The sequence below is a fragment of the Rattus rattus genome, chromosome 15 (genome assembly GCF_011064425.1).
Source record: "Rattus rattus isolate New Zealand chromosome 15, Rrattus_CSIRO_v1, whole genome shotgun sequence".
Taxonomy (NCBI): Eukaryota; Metazoa; Chordata; class Mammalia; order Rodentia; family Muridae; genus Rattus; species Rattus rattus.
Window position 1 is genome coordinate 74,480,736 of NC_046168.1, and position 17,146 is coordinate 74,497,881.

At 46.7% G+C, this 17,146-nt stretch overlaps 1 protein-coding gene across 1 annotated transcript in view; it reads right to left on the reverse strand.

Moving 5' to 3' along the window:
• Prrc1 (proline rich coiled-coil 1) overlaps window positions 1–16,619 on the reverse strand; it is a 28,494-nt gene extending 11,875 nt beyond the window's left edge. The window contains exons 1-6 of the mRNA XM_032885710.1: window positions 16,467–16,619; window positions 10,691–10,807; window positions 9,746–10,135; window positions 8,178–8,338; window positions 5,317–5,419; window positions 2,879–3,042 (exon numbers count right to left, since the gene is read on the reverse strand). Coding sequence (XP_032741601.1) covers window positions 2,879–3,042; window positions 5,317–5,419; window positions 8,178–8,338; window positions 9,746–10,135; window positions 10,691–10,787 — 915 coding nt within the window. The 5' untranslated portion in view covers window positions 10,788–10,807; window positions 16,467–16,619. The remainder of the gene's footprint in view (window positions 1–2,878; window positions 3,043–5,316; window positions 5,420–8,177; window positions 8,339–9,745; window positions 10,136–10,690; window positions 10,808–16,466) is intronic.
• Between the last annotated feature and the right edge of the window lie 527 nt (window positions 16,620–17,146).

Here is a 17,146-nt window from a genome sequence, read left to right on the forward strand (position 1 = left end):
CTCTCAATGTCACGCAGTGGCCCCTTTCTCAGGTTTCTGGAGAGGGACTCACACCTGAGGACTGCTGTCTTCCTGAACACCTCCTGTCAGCATCCACAGGAAAGCCCTGACCTCCTAGGGACAGCCGACCACTGTGAGGGAATTCATAAAGTCACTTGCTGCTCTGTCACAAAGTGACGCCAGCACCAAATCCATTTGTATCAGAGACCTTCCTGGAGTCTCTAATGCCAAATACACTCACCATCTCTACTTTAAAAGTTCTGATGTCTTCTGGCCCAAATCTACAAATCCTCTTCTGCGAAAGCAATTCTGAAATCTTGACAGGCAGAGACTCAGTCCCGGCAAGGGATTTGTCCCCACGTTTCAAATGGAACTCGTCCATACAATACTCATGGTTTATCTGAAGGTTTATAATTATGATGGCTACATAGCTACTTTCTCCAGGTTCCCATGCTGCATTTCTAGGTTAGATGGGTTACCTGAAGAGAGGACTTAGCTTTACCATATGGGATAAAGGCTTTTTATAAACGTACACCTGCATCAACAGCAAAGGACACTCACAAAGTACGAGCAGACACGTATGTGGAAATGTGATTTGGCACAATGCTCTGTGGAAGCACAGACCACTGTGAATTAAAAAAATGTAATACGGTTTGCATTATAAATAACACATCGCATTTAGATATAGATATCTATTGTCTGACAACCCCAAATCCAGAGAATGGAGAGACAGAGTGAATGAGAGCCACTCACCTATTTAAATAAATTCTAACTATAATTGAAAAACGTCTGAAATTTGTGTAAAAGAATCTATTAGAATTAAAGTGATCTAGCGTCAATGTGAGACTGTATTTAATTACTAATTATAATCAATGCAGCAGACTTTCCTCCAATTCCCCTCATTCTAATAAATTCTAAATGAATATAAGGAAAGGATCTGTGTGCCTGACTCATGAGGCCACAGTAGAATTAAACTGCTACGTGCTCCTTTACACAAAGTTTTAAGATATAAATACAGTTGATCCTTAATAATTCTAGAACCTGTACTGGCAAATTTGACTATTTATTAATACTGGTAATCTTGGCATCAGATGTACACAAAACTACAAAAACATTTACGTTGTCTGTCCTGAACATCTCTAGTCAAGCCACACAAGTACCCCTATCTTCTTGTGTAAGCTCGCCTGCTGTAAACAAGTAGGTGCTGCTGTACTCGGTGCCCCCTTGCACATTCCTGTGTTGTTAAATATGCCAGCATTCCAAACGGTCCCAAACAATACGAGCTGTCTGATGCTCGAGCACAGGAGGGCTATGGAGTCCTTTAGAAGAAAGACGTGTATGTGCTAAATAAACTGCATCCAATCAGGAGTTACAGGAATGCTGGCTTAGCCTTTATTATAAGAGTGTGTGTGTGTGTGTGTGTGTGTGTGTGTGTGTGTGAGAGAGAGAGAGAGAGAGAGAAATATTTGTTTGTTCAAATAGAGCTGTATCTAAACAGAATCAGACAATTAAAACAAACAACAAAAACCTTCTATGTTGACAGGCTAGCAAAAAGCATTGTGATCAGCAGCCTACCGAAATCTAATCCTTTATCCCCTTAGTAACAAGAATACCATATTCCCTGAGAATATGTGGCACAACCACACACAAAAAAAAAAAAAAAAAAAAAAAAAAAAAAAAAAGCCACAGCAAACTTAAGTCTGCCTTGCAAACAGGACCGAATGATAGAACAGAAACAAGCAGGAGGAGACTCTCCAGGCAGTGCCAGGTTTTCTCCTCTGAGAAACAGAAGGACGGGGCTGCCATTGACGGAGATGAAGAGTAGGGAGGAAGTATAAGAAAAAGAGAAAGTTCCATTCTGGACAGATTGAGTTTGGGATACTCAAGTGACATTGTCAAAAAACAACTTTCATGTAAACGAAGAAATCATAAGAGTCTCAGTGACACTATAAAGCTGCAAGTGTCAGCACAAGATGCTGGCTACGGCCAGGCATGGCATGAGACCAGGAAGGGCAAGCCTGGAGACAGAGACCAAGAGGAGGGTGGGAAGAAAAGGAGGGGTAGGCACAGGAAGCAAAAAGCAGAAAGCAATCAATTAACTCCAAAGAAATCTAGATGTGCACCCAAGAAGCCACACGGGAGATGAAAAGACAGAAGTGAAAGCCAGGCACAGCCTGGCACACTTATAACGCAGGACTCCAGAGGCAGAATGGGGCCAGGAGTTCAAGGCCAGTGCTGGCTCCACAGTGACTCTGAGGCCAGCCTGGCTACGGGAAGCCATCTAGACAACAGAGAGGATGGCCACCTGCTGGCAACCTAATGAAATCTCCAGCTTAGGGGCTGGAAGTGCAGTCTTGTGGCGAGGCAGCTGGGAAACCAGAGTCAGAGAAAAATGTTCAGAATTCTTGTAGAAGTTTTGCTGCAAAAGGAAGCAAGCATGCTAGAAAGATACAGGGGCAGGGAGGTCCAAGAATTTGCTGGGATTTCCCTTTGCTTGCTTTACAATCGGAAAATGTTTGGGTGCCAACGACTCCACTTGTTCTTGCACGATTGTGTCCTTGTAAACTATGTGAGTGCAGTCATGGGTGTGTGTGTGTGTGTGTGTGTGTGTGTGTGTGTGTGTGTGTGTACCGGGCATGAAGATACCCAAGAGTATCTTTTCTTCTTCTTGTTTCTTATGTGACTGCTTTCCTGATGAGTGTTCACCAGTGTGAGACACTGCTTTCCTCCTCCAGCAACCATTCAATGAAGATTCCTTTACATCTCCATCACAGTACAGTGTTGTCTAACCCATGACAAAGCTGCTACTCAGCATTAAGTATGCTGTACCTGCACACAGACACAGGACCGTTACTCTGGAATAGCTTTCGTTCCTCACCTTTAGTCCAGCTGCATACCCTACGGGCTGTGGGGCGATGTTGGACTGCCCAGCCTCCCCAACAACCACAGCTAGGCCGAAGACCTCCTGGAAGGCATCTCGGACAGCAGCCACTTTCACTTCTTTATTTGAGGTCACAACAATATCCAGTTCGCCTCCAGATTCTACAAAAACAAAAGAAACTTCAATTCCAAATCTAAGCAGTGACTTTCTAGTAATTACTGCCACACTGTGGTGGTTTGAATAGGAATGACCCCCACGGACTCATGCGACTGAATGCTTGGCTCACAGGGAGTGGCATTATTAAGAGGTGTGGCCCTTGTTGGAGTGGGCGTGGCCTTGTTGGAGTGGGCGTAGCCCTGTGGAAGCAGGTCACGATGGGGGCAGACTTTGAGGTCTCCTAAGCTCAAGCTAGGCCCAGTGTGACACAGTCTCTTTCTGCTGCCTGCGACCAAGATGTAGAGCTCTGTGCCGCTCCAGCACCAGGGGTGTCTGCACACCGCCATGCTCCCAGCATGGTGACCATGACTGAACCTCCACAACTGTCAGCCAGCCCCAATTAAATGCTTTCCTTTGTAAGAGTTGCCGTGGTCATGGTGTCCGTTCACAGCAGTAAAACCCTCCCTACCTAAGAAGCACATCATAGGCTCACACGTCATTGTTACAAACCTCGTGCATGAGACAGGAGATGGAGCTTTAGCCACCAGAATACGCCTGCAGAGTACCACTGTCAGGACTCAAGCCCAGGAGCACTGGACACAAGTCCTCCTCTGTCACACCATCTGGTACAGCCACATGTCTGCCACCCTCTGACTCAAGGTATCCTACTCCACCTGTGCTTAGAACCAAACTGCCAACTTCCCTTGCGTTTAAGGATGGGAGTTACCTGAAGTCTCACTCGCAAGCTGAGGCGGGCACCACCTCCTACAGGCTGAGTGACCTGTGGTACTCGCTGGAGAGCACAGTTCTTCAGTTCTCTAGGAAAGCTCCAGAACACACTATCTCTGTCTGTCGCACCGCCTTCTGTAGTCCCACAGTGGTGGGTACCAGTGGGAGGGACTCGAAGGCCACGGGCTACACTTCCTCATTTACCAGCTTCACTACCTTGTGGAAGACACGGGGCTGGTTTCTTAGTAGAAAAAGACCTGCTTTCTCAGCGGGCTTGCTCTAAGAACAGGAGTTCTGATGTAATAGACCCAATAGAACAGCAAGAGCTCCAAAAATGCCAATTCCTTTATTTAAAATATGTACACAAAAAAGAAAAATGTAATTTAGTAAGTATCTTCAGCTACATTGGTATATATATATATGAATGGGAAAATTAATAAAGGTGGTAAAGTCAAATTATGAATCCTTTGGATAGTTACCAACACAGAACACTGTTTGGGATTTTATGTTTGTATTTTGTTGACTTTGGAGACCATGAACTATGTGCCCGAGGCGAGCCTGTCATCTCCCACTTCGCAAGCGCTAGGATTACAGGCGCATGTAACCATACATGGCTCCCTGATTATCCCTGGTTCAATTCCCACTACACAGGAAGCAAAGATACATACAGATATAGATGAATGATGCATGTGTATGTAAATTCAACTGAGCTCCAACCCTAATATAATAACTTGTACCTCTTTAAACCCAGGTTCCTTACCCCAAGCTGAATGAAAACACGTATGTCCCAGCACTCTTGTGAGCATCAGTGTCTAGCAGAGCAAGCACTTGGAAAACATACGTAATCTCTGTAGGCCTGACCAGGACAGACAGGAAACGACCAACAGTCGAGACAAGCTCTTTCCACTGCCACTAAAACCTTCTGCTCACGTAGCTACGCTCAGCTCCAGCTTGCAAGGAGCTTCTCCGGTTCATTAACTATAGGTTTATTAACTATAGGTTCTACAGCTGACCCATTCTTCCTCATATACTGGGAATATACATAAACATAAGAGCAGTACAGTATGACTGGGTCAGCTCTGAGGGTTTCCTGAGGGCTCAGAAGCAGCTAAAACATGTTCCCAGCAAACTTCATAATCCAGGCTTATTAACTGCTAGAGTAGGTTTGCCTAAAAAACTTATTCCAGATTGAGAATAATCATGTTATTAAAATAGGTAACTAGAAAAAAATGCCAAAAGCAATGTAAACAAAGTATCACTTTAAAACTAACTGAAGAAGGAAAAATCCATATAACCTACTAAAAAATTACTATCAAAACCCATCATCCACATTGCTGTTCCTCTGTGGAGCTTTAAAACTTACATAATGGTAACTAAGAAAAAGATAAATTAGTTACACCCCAAACGAGGACAGAAGACAGATTTGTATTAAGCGCACAGGAAGAGGTTCTATTACGACCAGGGGTCAGGAACTGAAAGCACACTTAGTGTGTGACACTGACAAACACCACAGAAACAGTGGCCGACACCCATCTCACGCATGTACATACTGATATACGGAGCCATGCCGGGATCCAGCGTCGTGATCATGCTTTCTACAGAATGCTTGGTCTTATCCAGGACAGATTTCACCATAGGATTCCCAGCCACGCCCTGCGCGAAGCAAGATGCAAACATTCACTTCAAGCAAGGACCATCTTGACTTTCGTAAGCGTGAAGAACTTTTTAAAACTTTATTTTGAGAATTTCAGACAGGCAAACAATGAAGTATGAGCACACTACCCCGATTTTGCTCCCCAATTTTCACCATGTCCCAACACGTGCTCAACTTCGTGTCTTTTCTTTAATGACCAACTAAGCGTGGCTACTACTGCTCATGTGAGCGCAGATGTGGACATCCGCCCGAGCACAGGAAACTTCCAGTGGCCACAGCTAAAAAGGAACCATTCTCCCTCAGGTTTTGTGTCAACTTAAGACAAGCTGGAGTCATCCGAGAGGAAGGAGCCGCAACTGAGGAGACGCCTCCATGAGACCCAGCTGTGAGGCATTTTCCCAGTTAGTGGAGGAGGGCCCAGCCCATAGTGGGTGGCGCAATCCCAGGGCTGCTGGTCCTGAGCAAGACAAGATGAGCAGGGCAGTAAGCAGCACTCCTCTGCATCAGCTCCTGCTCCAGGTTCCAGCTGTGCTTGAGTTCCTGTCTCGACTTCCTCCACTAATGGACTGTGATCTGGAAGTATAAGCCAAATAACATCCCCCCCCCCCAAATTGACTTTTGGTCATAGTGTTTTGTTGCGGCAATAGATGGAATGAAAATGTCGTCTTTCAGCATGTAGAACTGAAAGAGATTCACAGAAATGGCTTCTGAACATTTAAGAACTTGTGTGTTGAAAAAGTATAATAAAATCAAAATGTAGATTCAAATGGAAAAAGTTATACTGTGTCTATCAGAGTATTGCTTCAGTCAGAGCTCTTAGCAAACCCAGAAAAGCAAATCTTTCCTCCCAACTTTAAACTGAGGAAAGACAAACACAGACCACATAAAACAAAATTTCAGGGAGGGACCAAATTTAATAGCTAAGAAACAAAAATTAAAATATGGCTTCAAGGTTAGGGGCTGGCTTGTCAGCTAAAGTCCTTGCATCACACATATGAGGACCAGAGCTGGGATCCCCAGAACCCACATAAAAACTGAGTGGGTGTGGTGGCCACATGCAATCCCAAGGCCCAGGAGGGAGAGGCAGGGCAAGCTGACCAGCCAGACTGGTCCCAACCAAAGCTCGGGTGCAGCAAACCTGACCTCAGTACTGGGTGGAGAACACACAGAAGATACTCTGTGTCAACCCTAGGCCTCCACACATGTGCAATACATGTATGTATGTGTGTTCTCTGTCTCTCTCTGTGTCTCTCTGTGTCTCTCTCTCTCTGTGTCTCTCTCTGTGTCTCTCTGTGTCTCTCTGTGTGTCTCTGTCTCTGTCTCTCAGTCTCAGTCTCTCTGTCTCTGTCTCTCTCTCTCTCTCTCACACACACACACACAAAGTTTCAAATGTTTCTGTCTATTAAATCAGGAGAATAAACACTGTACTTCACACTAACATCCTTTGCTACACTAGGATGTGGAGAATGCAGAACCCCACAGGGTAGTGTGGCCACTGGGAAGCAACGGAAGTTCGGGGACACACGCTGGACGTTCATCAGGAACTCGTGATGCCAGTGATGCCGGTCCAGGCGTACGCACGAGAGTGCTCATCAGTTTACGTCTCAGGATTAAAATCCTAAGGGATCATTACAGAGTCCACTGGAGACATCGTGTTAACCAGGCTGATGAGGCAGGCCTGCGATCCCTGCCACAAGCCTGGCAGCAGGAGGAGGACTGTAAGCCTCGGGCCAGCCTGGGATACTGAGTGAATGCCAGACTGACCTAGGCAACTGGATGACACTCCATCAAAATCAAAGTAGAGACCCGGGGCTCAGGCTGAGAAATGAAGTGTTTATCAGTGTATCTAAGGCTCTGGGTCCAATCCTCAATACCACCAAAAACAATAAAAAATACGGAATGTTTACACATTTTTCTCATTAAAGTGATTTTAAAACTTATAACCAGATGATACTGATAACAGATTTGTAAAATAAAACATGATAAATGCAATAGCTACAAAAATAGTTATGAAGAAACTATCTTCTAACGAACGACAGTTAGCGCTGGGGAGCTGATTCAATGGTAAACCTCACTGAAGCACGAGGACCTGGGCTCAGATCAGCAGCACCCAGATAAAAGGCAGAGCACTGCAGCACAGGTCTCAAGCCCTGGCACCTGAGTGGGATACACATGAGGGCACCTTGCAGCTCACTGGCAAGCCAGCCTCGCTGACTGACAAATTCCAAATTGAACGACAGACCCTGAACCAAAAATAATGTGAGGAACAGAGGAAGACCCTTCAGTTGGCCTCCACATTCACATGCACACGCATACACCTGCACGAACGCACTCCACTCAAACATAAGCAAACTCTGAACGCTCAAGAAACAAAGTCAGTCGGTCAGTCAGTCAGTCAGTCGGTCAGTCAGTCAGTCGGTCAGTCAGTCAGACAATTTTACAGCTTGGAAGACATTAATAAAGTCTTCTAGTCTTCATTAATTCAAAGAAGAACTTCATTAAGACAAGGAAAACAATGACCATGTCCCTAATCCAACTGGAGTCTTAGTAAGAGAATAAGTACATGTGTACAGACATGCACAGACAAACAGACACACAGAGACAAATGGACAAACACAGACAAACGACAAGAGGAACTACAGAATCCGGCCATAAAGGGCTTCTTCCCCTTGCTTGATTCTGTGTTCTCTGAAGTCTCTCTCATGAACACGTCAGCTCTACCGTTAGCACGGCAGCTTGAAAAGCAAGCACCCTTACCTTAATAAAACCCCAGATCCCTCCAGCAGGTGCGTCATCCTGGCCTCTGTTAATTCTAGGATCTTCTTGCTCCTCTGGGAAAGTAATGGCTGATGTGGTTCCAGGTCCCTGTGCCAGCGATGTCATACTGGCTTGCTGAGTAATGGGGGCTGGCAAAATACCTAGTCAATGGCAAAAATTTAGTTGTGTAATTTATTCCACAAATGTTTTCCTATAAAAAGATGCAGCATGCGAGAATCTCAAACCGAATTCAATAATAGAATCACGTAAGCACCTAAAAGGAGGTTATTAACTGAAAGCTTTATAAAAATAAATGTAAAAAACCCCTTAAAAGGTGTTTCCCCTTTTACATAGGTTTACAGAGCGTCCTAAAAAACAACAAATATAAGCACACATAAACACACACATAGGGTGTGTGTGTGTGTGTGTGTGTGTGTGTGTGTCCTATTCAACATTTAGATGACTGGTGTATTTCTACTCTCCTTAATCCAAACAAAGAATTGAATTGAGCACTCAAGTCCCTCTTAAAAAATAATAATAATCACTACATATGTATGTATGGATGTATATATGTATGTATGTATGTATACTGTGTATATATAATCCATACACTCCCGAAAGAAAATACCCGTTGGGGCTAGAGAGAGAGGGTTCTCAGCTAATAGCACTGGCTGCTCCTGCACCCACACTAGGTGGCTTCACAACCATCTGTAACTCCAACTGCAGAAGATCCAACAGCTTTTCTGGCCTCCGAAGGTATCTGTATGCATAAGGTGGTCATACATATACTCAGGCGCACGCACACACACACACACACACACACACACACACACACACACACACACACACACACACACACACAGAGATAACCACATAATTCTTATGCTCCAGATTACATTTTATCTGTAAAGGCAGATAAGCCAAATTGGATACTAAATAATCAAAGCTAAATTACTCCTCTACCCTAAAATGATAAACAACAGAAGATGACAAAAATTAGGTTTTAATCATTTATTTTTAACAACCACACTAAAAAACAGGGGGATGGGGGACAGAAAGGGATGCAGTTGGCCTAAAACAAGAAGTAGGCTAGTGTCATCCACTAGCCAGGGTACTGGCTAGATAAAATCTACTCCCTAGGAAAGCTGGTTCTGATTTAAAAAAACAAACAAAAAAGTGAACTACAGTATAGTCTTGGGTGCAACCTGCAGCTAATCAGTTAGCAATAAATGTTAGCATGGAATTTGGCAATTCTTTCTCATACCTCACATATCAATCGTACATCAATTTTTATAGCACACAAAAACAGCACAGTAAGCTCCATCGGTTTTACTGTTAATAGTTTAAGCAGAAGAAGGCGTTGAGTGGGAAAACAGGAGTCAAAGAGTGAGAGTAATCATTAATGTAGAGAAATTTACCCCATGAGCAGCAGATGCCCAAGTCTACACATAAACCAAGGTACCCCACGGTCCACTATACAATCGCAGGGCCACACAACCTAGAACACAGCGCACAGTAATGACACAGTAAACACAGCCGAGTCCTGCAGACCAGCAAGCGAAGCTCACCTGTAACTGGAGGTGCAGAAAATGATGGCATCAAAGGTGTCTGGGGAGCTCTCCCGGCATGTCCCCTGGTGATGTCATATGTTGTACCGACTGAAAATCCGGATATCGGAGGCCCTGAAGGCGGTGCAGACAGAAGAGCCCCCGAGGCGGAGGTCGCAGGTGGGAAGTGGGACAGTGGAGGGCCGCTGAAGGCAGTGGCAGGCGATGGAGACACGGAGGGTGGCACAGAAGTGCCACTCAGGGCAGTGGAAGGAGCTGGAGACAACGGCACAAAAGGAGGTGGCGCTGATGGCTGCACAGGGGGCAGGGAGGGCTGAGGTGTGGAATACGAGTGTGGCGGCACAGTCTCCATCCCAGACGTGCTAGGAGAGGAGAAGGAACTGGTTACAGCTAGAAGAGAGCGGAGAGGATACACACACAAAGTCAGAAATGCTTTCTACTTCATTTTCAAACACTCACTGCTTGGGAAATTCCTAATACAGAAAGCCAAATCTTAATAACTAATTTTAAGTGTAATTTCCAAAGCCTGACAACTGTATCTGAGTACAGCGCCCTGTAATTCCACTGGGGAAACAGCACAACACTGCCTGAGAGTAAACCTTCCTTTCAACGTGTTTGTTTCTTGAGAAAAGAAGGTCATTTTTCCATCCCTGATATGAACATAGAAACTTCAGCACTAAAACCTTAAAAAGATGACTCGTCACAAGTCAAAGAACATCAAAGACAACGCGTGCTTTGAAGGCTGGCTACCAAGAGGCTTGCTGCAAACCATTACGCTTCCTTCCTTACGACAAGCAAGAGTATTTCTTTGTTATTGCTTAACTGTAAAAGGACAGTGTCTTCCCACCCTGACAAGACAGAGAAGCACTAACACACGAATTCTTCTAACTGATTCAGAGCCGGTGTCTCTAACCCTCCAGCCCAGATGTTCGGCACAACACAAACCTAAGTGAGCCTCGGTGGAGGGCACGGCGGCCAAGCCTGCAGAATGCGGGGGAGGGGTCCCAGGGGGAGTCGTCTCGATTCCGCTTTCTTCCATCATTTTCCCTCAAGTACGGTGCACTGCAAAGACAGAAGAAGGTAATAGGCTTTACACGGGACAGCACCTCAAGTATATGAGAGTGATAACTTCTGTCAACTTGACAGACTCTAGACTCACTTGGGACGATGAGCCCCTGGGGAATTGTGGGCAATATCCTGACTGTGTTTACTAATGGCAAGACCCACCCACCGCAGCCAGCTCTATTCCCTGACTGGGTTCCTGGACTGTAAACATGGAAAATGGAAGTTCAGCAGCACTAGGGCCATGCGGCTTTGTAAACTTCATTCAGGTCCACTGGTAACCATTCCAGCAACTGGAGTCACCTGGTTTCTAGAAGCTAAAAAGCCTGTCCTTCTGTGGACTGTTGACTCTTCTGGCCTGGGGCCCCAGGGAAGATGTTTATTGAGCACGGGACATTCTTCCTCTCAGTGCTCATTTTCCTCCACACAGCAGCTTCTCAGCTCCCTGCCTCCCGACTTCTAACTACCTCAGTGAGTAAACTCATGGTGGTCTCTGACTCTTGCCGCGACCCCTCTGCAGGTTTCCCTCTTGGATAAGGACGGGTCTACACTATAAATCTCTTATTCCCTGGTCTGTCTCTTCTTACTCACCTTCCATTTGGCGACCTACGCCCAGGAGAACCCCGGAGGCCGAGTGGGATAAGCAGGGAGCGGGGCAGAGGCCAGGAAGATAACGGCTGGAATGTAGGAAACCTTGAACCATGTTCCATTGAGCTAAGTCTTTCTGAAGACAGCGGTCAAACATGTTGTCCTCTTTCCAGGAGCAACCATTGTCAAAGGGCAGTGCAGCTAGGCTGGGTTGCAGTAAATGACATTTGGGCTTTATAGAAGCTTTCACTCCCAGGGCAGATAATTTTACGTTTATGAGTGTTTTGCCCACGTGCCTGTCTGTGTATCGTGTGGGTACCTACTGTACCCACAGGGGCCAGAAGGTGTCAGATCCCCTGAAACTGGAGCTACCGCCTGTTGTTAGCTAACATGTGGGTGCTGGGATTTGAACTCAGATCCTACAGAAAAGTAGTCAGTACTCTTAACCACTAAGCCATCTTTCTAACCCAAGGGCAGATACTTTTTTTTAAGGAAACAGGGCACCTCTAAACCAGTAGTTCTTAGCCTTCCTAATGCTTTGACCCTTTAATACAGTGGCGTGTGGTAAGTCCCAACCATAAAATTATTTCGATGCTACTTCATGAATATAATTTTGCTACTGTCATGAATCTTTTTTTTTTTCTTTTTTCTTTTTTTCGGAGCTGGGGACCGAACCCAGGGCCTTGCGCTCGCTAGGCAAGCCCTCTACCACTGAGCTAAATCCCCAACCCCTACTGTCATGAATCTTAATGTAAATATCTAATACTTCTGATTGTCTTAAGTGACCCCTGTCGTTCAATCCCTCTACGTCAATTCCCACGACCCACAGGCTGAGAACCACTGCTCTGTGTAGTTTAGAAAAGTGCTGGCCCATAGTCAGCAGAGATGAAACAAGAGATCTTCCCAAACAGAAAGCAGACTTTCAAAAGGAGGAGCACCCTTTTCCTTGAGGAGTCCTAAGCCCCAGAAGGACTGGGGCATGTCTTCTCATCCTCTGTAGGTAGAACAACAGTATGATCTGACTGAAAGCTCCATACTGAGCTGGAGTTGGTGAGGGGTCCACCCTGGCTGAGGGTCAGAAAGGAGAAGTGTCCAAAAGGTAAAATCTAAAACAGCATGCCCAAGGTCAAGACCATCACTGGCTGATGAAAAGTCACAATGGACCAGTCCCTGTTGGAATTGCAAGGGGGCCGGGAGGAGCAACTTCTAGACCAGAACAGACTTAATCTGAGGAAGTCAGTGCATGGGAGGTCTCTAGATTGGGAAACAGACAGCTCACTGTCCACTTAGACTAGCGATAGTTACAGAGGAGCAAGTGGGGGTCCCAAGTACCCATTGCCAAGGACAGCGGAAGAAGGATAAATGGGAGACTGGACTAAAGGATGCTCATGAGTATCTCTAGGACCAGCCACCGCCAAGAGTCTGAAGTGAGTGGGCAGGTTCCAGGAAAACAAGACTGGAACGCTGGTTACTGTAGTTTGGGGAAACGGCCATCACATAACCAAAACAGGGAAACCTTTCAAACCAGCGTGACCACGGCTAACAAGCAGCGGGCACACATTACCCTTGATTCTGGAGGCCGTGTGACTGTCAAGCTCCTGCCTGCGTCTCCATCTCAGTGGGCTGTACCCTTGAACTAAGAAGCAGATAAGCCCTTCGCTCACTTAAGTGGCTTTTGTTGGAGTATTTTACTCAGCAAGAGGAAAAGAGACGGAGACAGAAGAAAACCAGTTCCAAATCGGCCCTTGATGTTTTCGCTCGGTTTACAAATGTTCAGCAAAGATGAACTGTTTGCCAAGCGCTGTAATGGGCCTCTGGAAATTCAGTGCCAAGCAAACCCAGTCGATTTAGAGACTTGTATAGGACACAACCAAATCACAGTACCAATGTCCAAGGATGCTGGGACGAGTCAACAGTAACAGCAATACATGTTTCGAAGGCTGGATGGATTCTGTATGCTGTGGCTAAGGACAGCATGATGAACAGAAAAGGGATTGTGACTGCAAGGTCTGGGGAAGGTCTTCAACTCACAGATAAGCTCTGAAAGATAAAGCAAACTTCCATAAGCCAAGGAACTTAAGTTCATAAGTAAGAACTTAAAGAGGGAAAGGGAAACCTTCCATTAAAAAAAAAAGTGATCGCTCCGCAGGTATAAACAAAGGGAGAGAACACAATCAAGAAAACCCACGTACGTGGTGGGACAAGACGGAGGGGCAGTCAGGGGCCCAGATGCTCAGCCTTCCTGACTGAGGTAACAGGCAGGACATTTTAAGCGAGAAAGGCACCGAGTAGAGGAAGACCCGCCTTTTTATTCTAACTCTTCTGATATTTTAAATCCCTAAGAAGAAAACAATAGAGAGCTCTGTGCAAACTGATCTCAGTCACAGTCACTAGACAAATTCCAAACGCAGAAAACGGACGATGGTACAGCACCACTAACGAATGACTCCATAGACCTTACTTGGACTTCGCCGTTGACTAATTTGTGTGTAAGAGGTGAGTGCCGCTCTGTGAAGCTGAACCGTATACACAGGCGCCCAGTCACCACCCGAGCTGGAACGCCATCGCTCCAGACCCCCTCACTGCACTCCTGTCACATCCTCCCTCCAAACACAAACACTGACAACAAAGCACTCGTTCTCTCCTTTCTCTCGTTTCATAAAGATATACAAAAGTAAATTCCAGGTAATCCCTTAATATTTGGCTTCCCCCCGCCACCACACACACACACACACACCGCCATCTGCCTCTGAGATTCATCCGAGTTGGTGCATTTATAGTCTTGATGAACAACATTTCTACCCACAGATGTGTCCGTCAGTCCACGACCTGAGGACATGGGTTGACCCCAGTTACTGACAATTCCTATCTGGGTTCTGAAGATTCCTTTGGGCTGACACTGCGACTCAGTGGTAAAACTTTTACCTAGCACCGTGATGATCGGGGGTGGATGAGAAAGAATTCCTCTGGCTGAAGTGTGCACTGAACTACTGGGCAGAGACACCACTTGGGAATACAGAAGACACAAAGCAGGATCTGCCGATAGCCTATTCTAGAAATAACCATAACCCCGTATCCCCCAGGGTTTCCATGACGACTTCTGGTTGTCACCAGGGTACTGCTGGTACGGATTAGGTAGCAGCTCAAATTCCTATAATGCACACCCCACAACCCACAAGCATCCTATGATCCCATGCATCCGTAGTGCCGGACTGAGACTCTGTGGCCTAAATTAGGGTAGTGATGACAGAGATGAGAAAAAGGAGACAGACTTGAGAGACATTTAGAGGTAAGACTCAGTGAGTGCCCATAAAGGCCAGGAGGGAAGGAGGCAGCATCACACGGTTAGTCTGACAGATGATGATCGCAACAGATAAGACAGAGAACAGTGTAAGAGGACAAGGAGGGTGATGGTGTCTTTTAGAGGATCAGAACGTGTTTCACCTCTCACTCAGCAAGGTCAAGTTCCCAAAACACTTAAGTGGGGACAGCAACTGAGTCTGGAGTTCACAAATCACAAGTGTTATGGTTATACCAACGGCTTCTGATAGCATGTTCTGTGATATGTCTTCCAAGAAGGGCGCACCAAAATAAAGGGACTACTGCTCACCACCAAACCTTCTTCCAGGCATGGCGCCGACTAACCCACAGAAATACAACCAACAGAAAGGCAGGGAGAAACGAGGGGACTGTGGCTCTCAGAAGCCAACCTTTCAAGGTACTAAATACTGAAGAGCAGCCAGAAGGGACACGGTGAAAGTTTCCATGGGTTTGCTAAAGTACAGACAAGCTCAGAACTGTTTCCAAAGAGGGGAGACTGAGGAGTAGCAAAGGAGTCCAGTCTGTACCCCACCACAGCCTGGCTGTGAAGAGGAGAAACACAAGACATTCAAAGAGGCTACATCTGTCTATTCCGTACCTGGACAAAGACAGATAACCTGAAAGAGAAAGTTCCTTCCACAGACTGCATCATTTTCTACCAAGGTTATCTCTTTCCTTCATCTCTTATCAGTTACTCCCGTTTCTGCCCTTCCATAGAAGCTATCTAATCCTTGCCAAAGGCTAGGTCCTACTTAAACCCCAACCTCTCAGCAAGAGCAAAAGAGCACACCTGAAAAGCATGACTGTTTACTGTTTGAGCGATGGCTTAAACACAGTACAGAGATAAACTTCGCAGACATAAACATACCTTCTCAGAAAAAGAGAGAGAAACCTATTAGGATAAGAACACTGGTGCAACAGTTGACAGAGCTACTACAAAAAGTAGTCCGAGTGCATCAACATTACTAAAGGGAAAAGAGATGGAAATAGCGTAGATTAGACCTCACGGTCTGATCAAACTGCTCTCCGAATCTGCGTGCGCCTACTTTAGTCTATTTTTAAAAGATAGGTGGCTACTTAAAAGATAAGTAGGAATAATGGACTTCTGGTAAAGACAGCATCAGAAGCTATTCCTATTGATATCACTGATGTCCTAAGACTGCCCCGACCCCTGGGCAGACTCGGGACGGAGGTCAACAGTCTTATTTTCGGTGCGGAGCCCAAAATAAACTTCCCTAAACACTCAGTGATTCAAACAGTGTTCAGACAGCACCAAAGTGCCAAAAAGTGCCAGGTTCACAGACAAGTCAAAGCTGCCTCTCAGATCAGAGTCCTGACAAACACTCTTGGACAAGTCATCCTGCCATTTAGGAAATAAGCCGTCCTAAATTTCTTGCCGAAATGGGTCGGGTTAAAGGCCGCCTGCGGGGCGGCGCTGGACACTCCCGGGAATCCCGGGAGAAGCCGCTGCGTCCCACCCGGGCCGGCGGCCTGGGCAGTCTGTGCCACGTCTGCAGGCCGGGCAGGGCCGGGCGAAGGTCCGCGAGCCTGGCCACTCGTGCACGCGCGGGAGGGTGCGGCCGGGAGAGCGGGGATCGGGGTCCGAGCGATGCTAGGAGGGACCCCGCTGTCCGGACGAGTGTCTCCGCTGCCCGGAGCCCCCGCACCCCGCCGCCGGCCGGCCCGCCCACCTGGGGCTCGTCCGCGTCCCCTGGCCGCCGCGCGGGTCACCGCCCAGGCCCGCGCTCACCTGCTCCAAGTCAGCGCCTGCGCGGAAGCTGCACACGCAAATCGGGGTCGGGGCCCTGGTCGGGGGTCCCGCGAGGGGATCCGGCTTAAGGTGGACGAGGAAGACCAGAGGAGCGTGTGTCCCGCGCCAAGATGGCCTCCGCGCCGCCCCGCTGCCACGTCGCCGACACGCCCCGACACGCCCCTCGGCCGGCCTCCACCGGGCCGCCCCACACCCACCCAGAACTGGCCCGGGTGCACCGCCGCCCACGTCGTTCTGTCCCCACCCCCCTCCCAGCGGGACAGTGATCAAAGCTTTCCGCGTACTGGGCAGGAGAAGGGCAGCGAGTTACTTGCGGGTTTTCCTCTTAAATACTGGTAATGCACATTGTTTTATAAATAAAAAAAAAAAAAAAAAGCGAAAGTCCGGGACTAACTTCTTATCATACAGGCACCTGGAACAATTATTGTCCAATAATCCAACCACGTAGGTTAAAGAAACCAATGAATGAAGCGATAAAAAATTTACAATCAGAAATCTTAATTCGGATCTAAAGACCCCTTGTTCTGCAGCATTCCCTTGTATAACCCAACTACTCTCCATATTTCCATGTCTAAAACGGGAACTATAATGTCCAACTCCGGTTAACAGAGTCAAATAAAATAAGATGGACGGAAAGCCTTTTCAGCCGCCTACTGTTC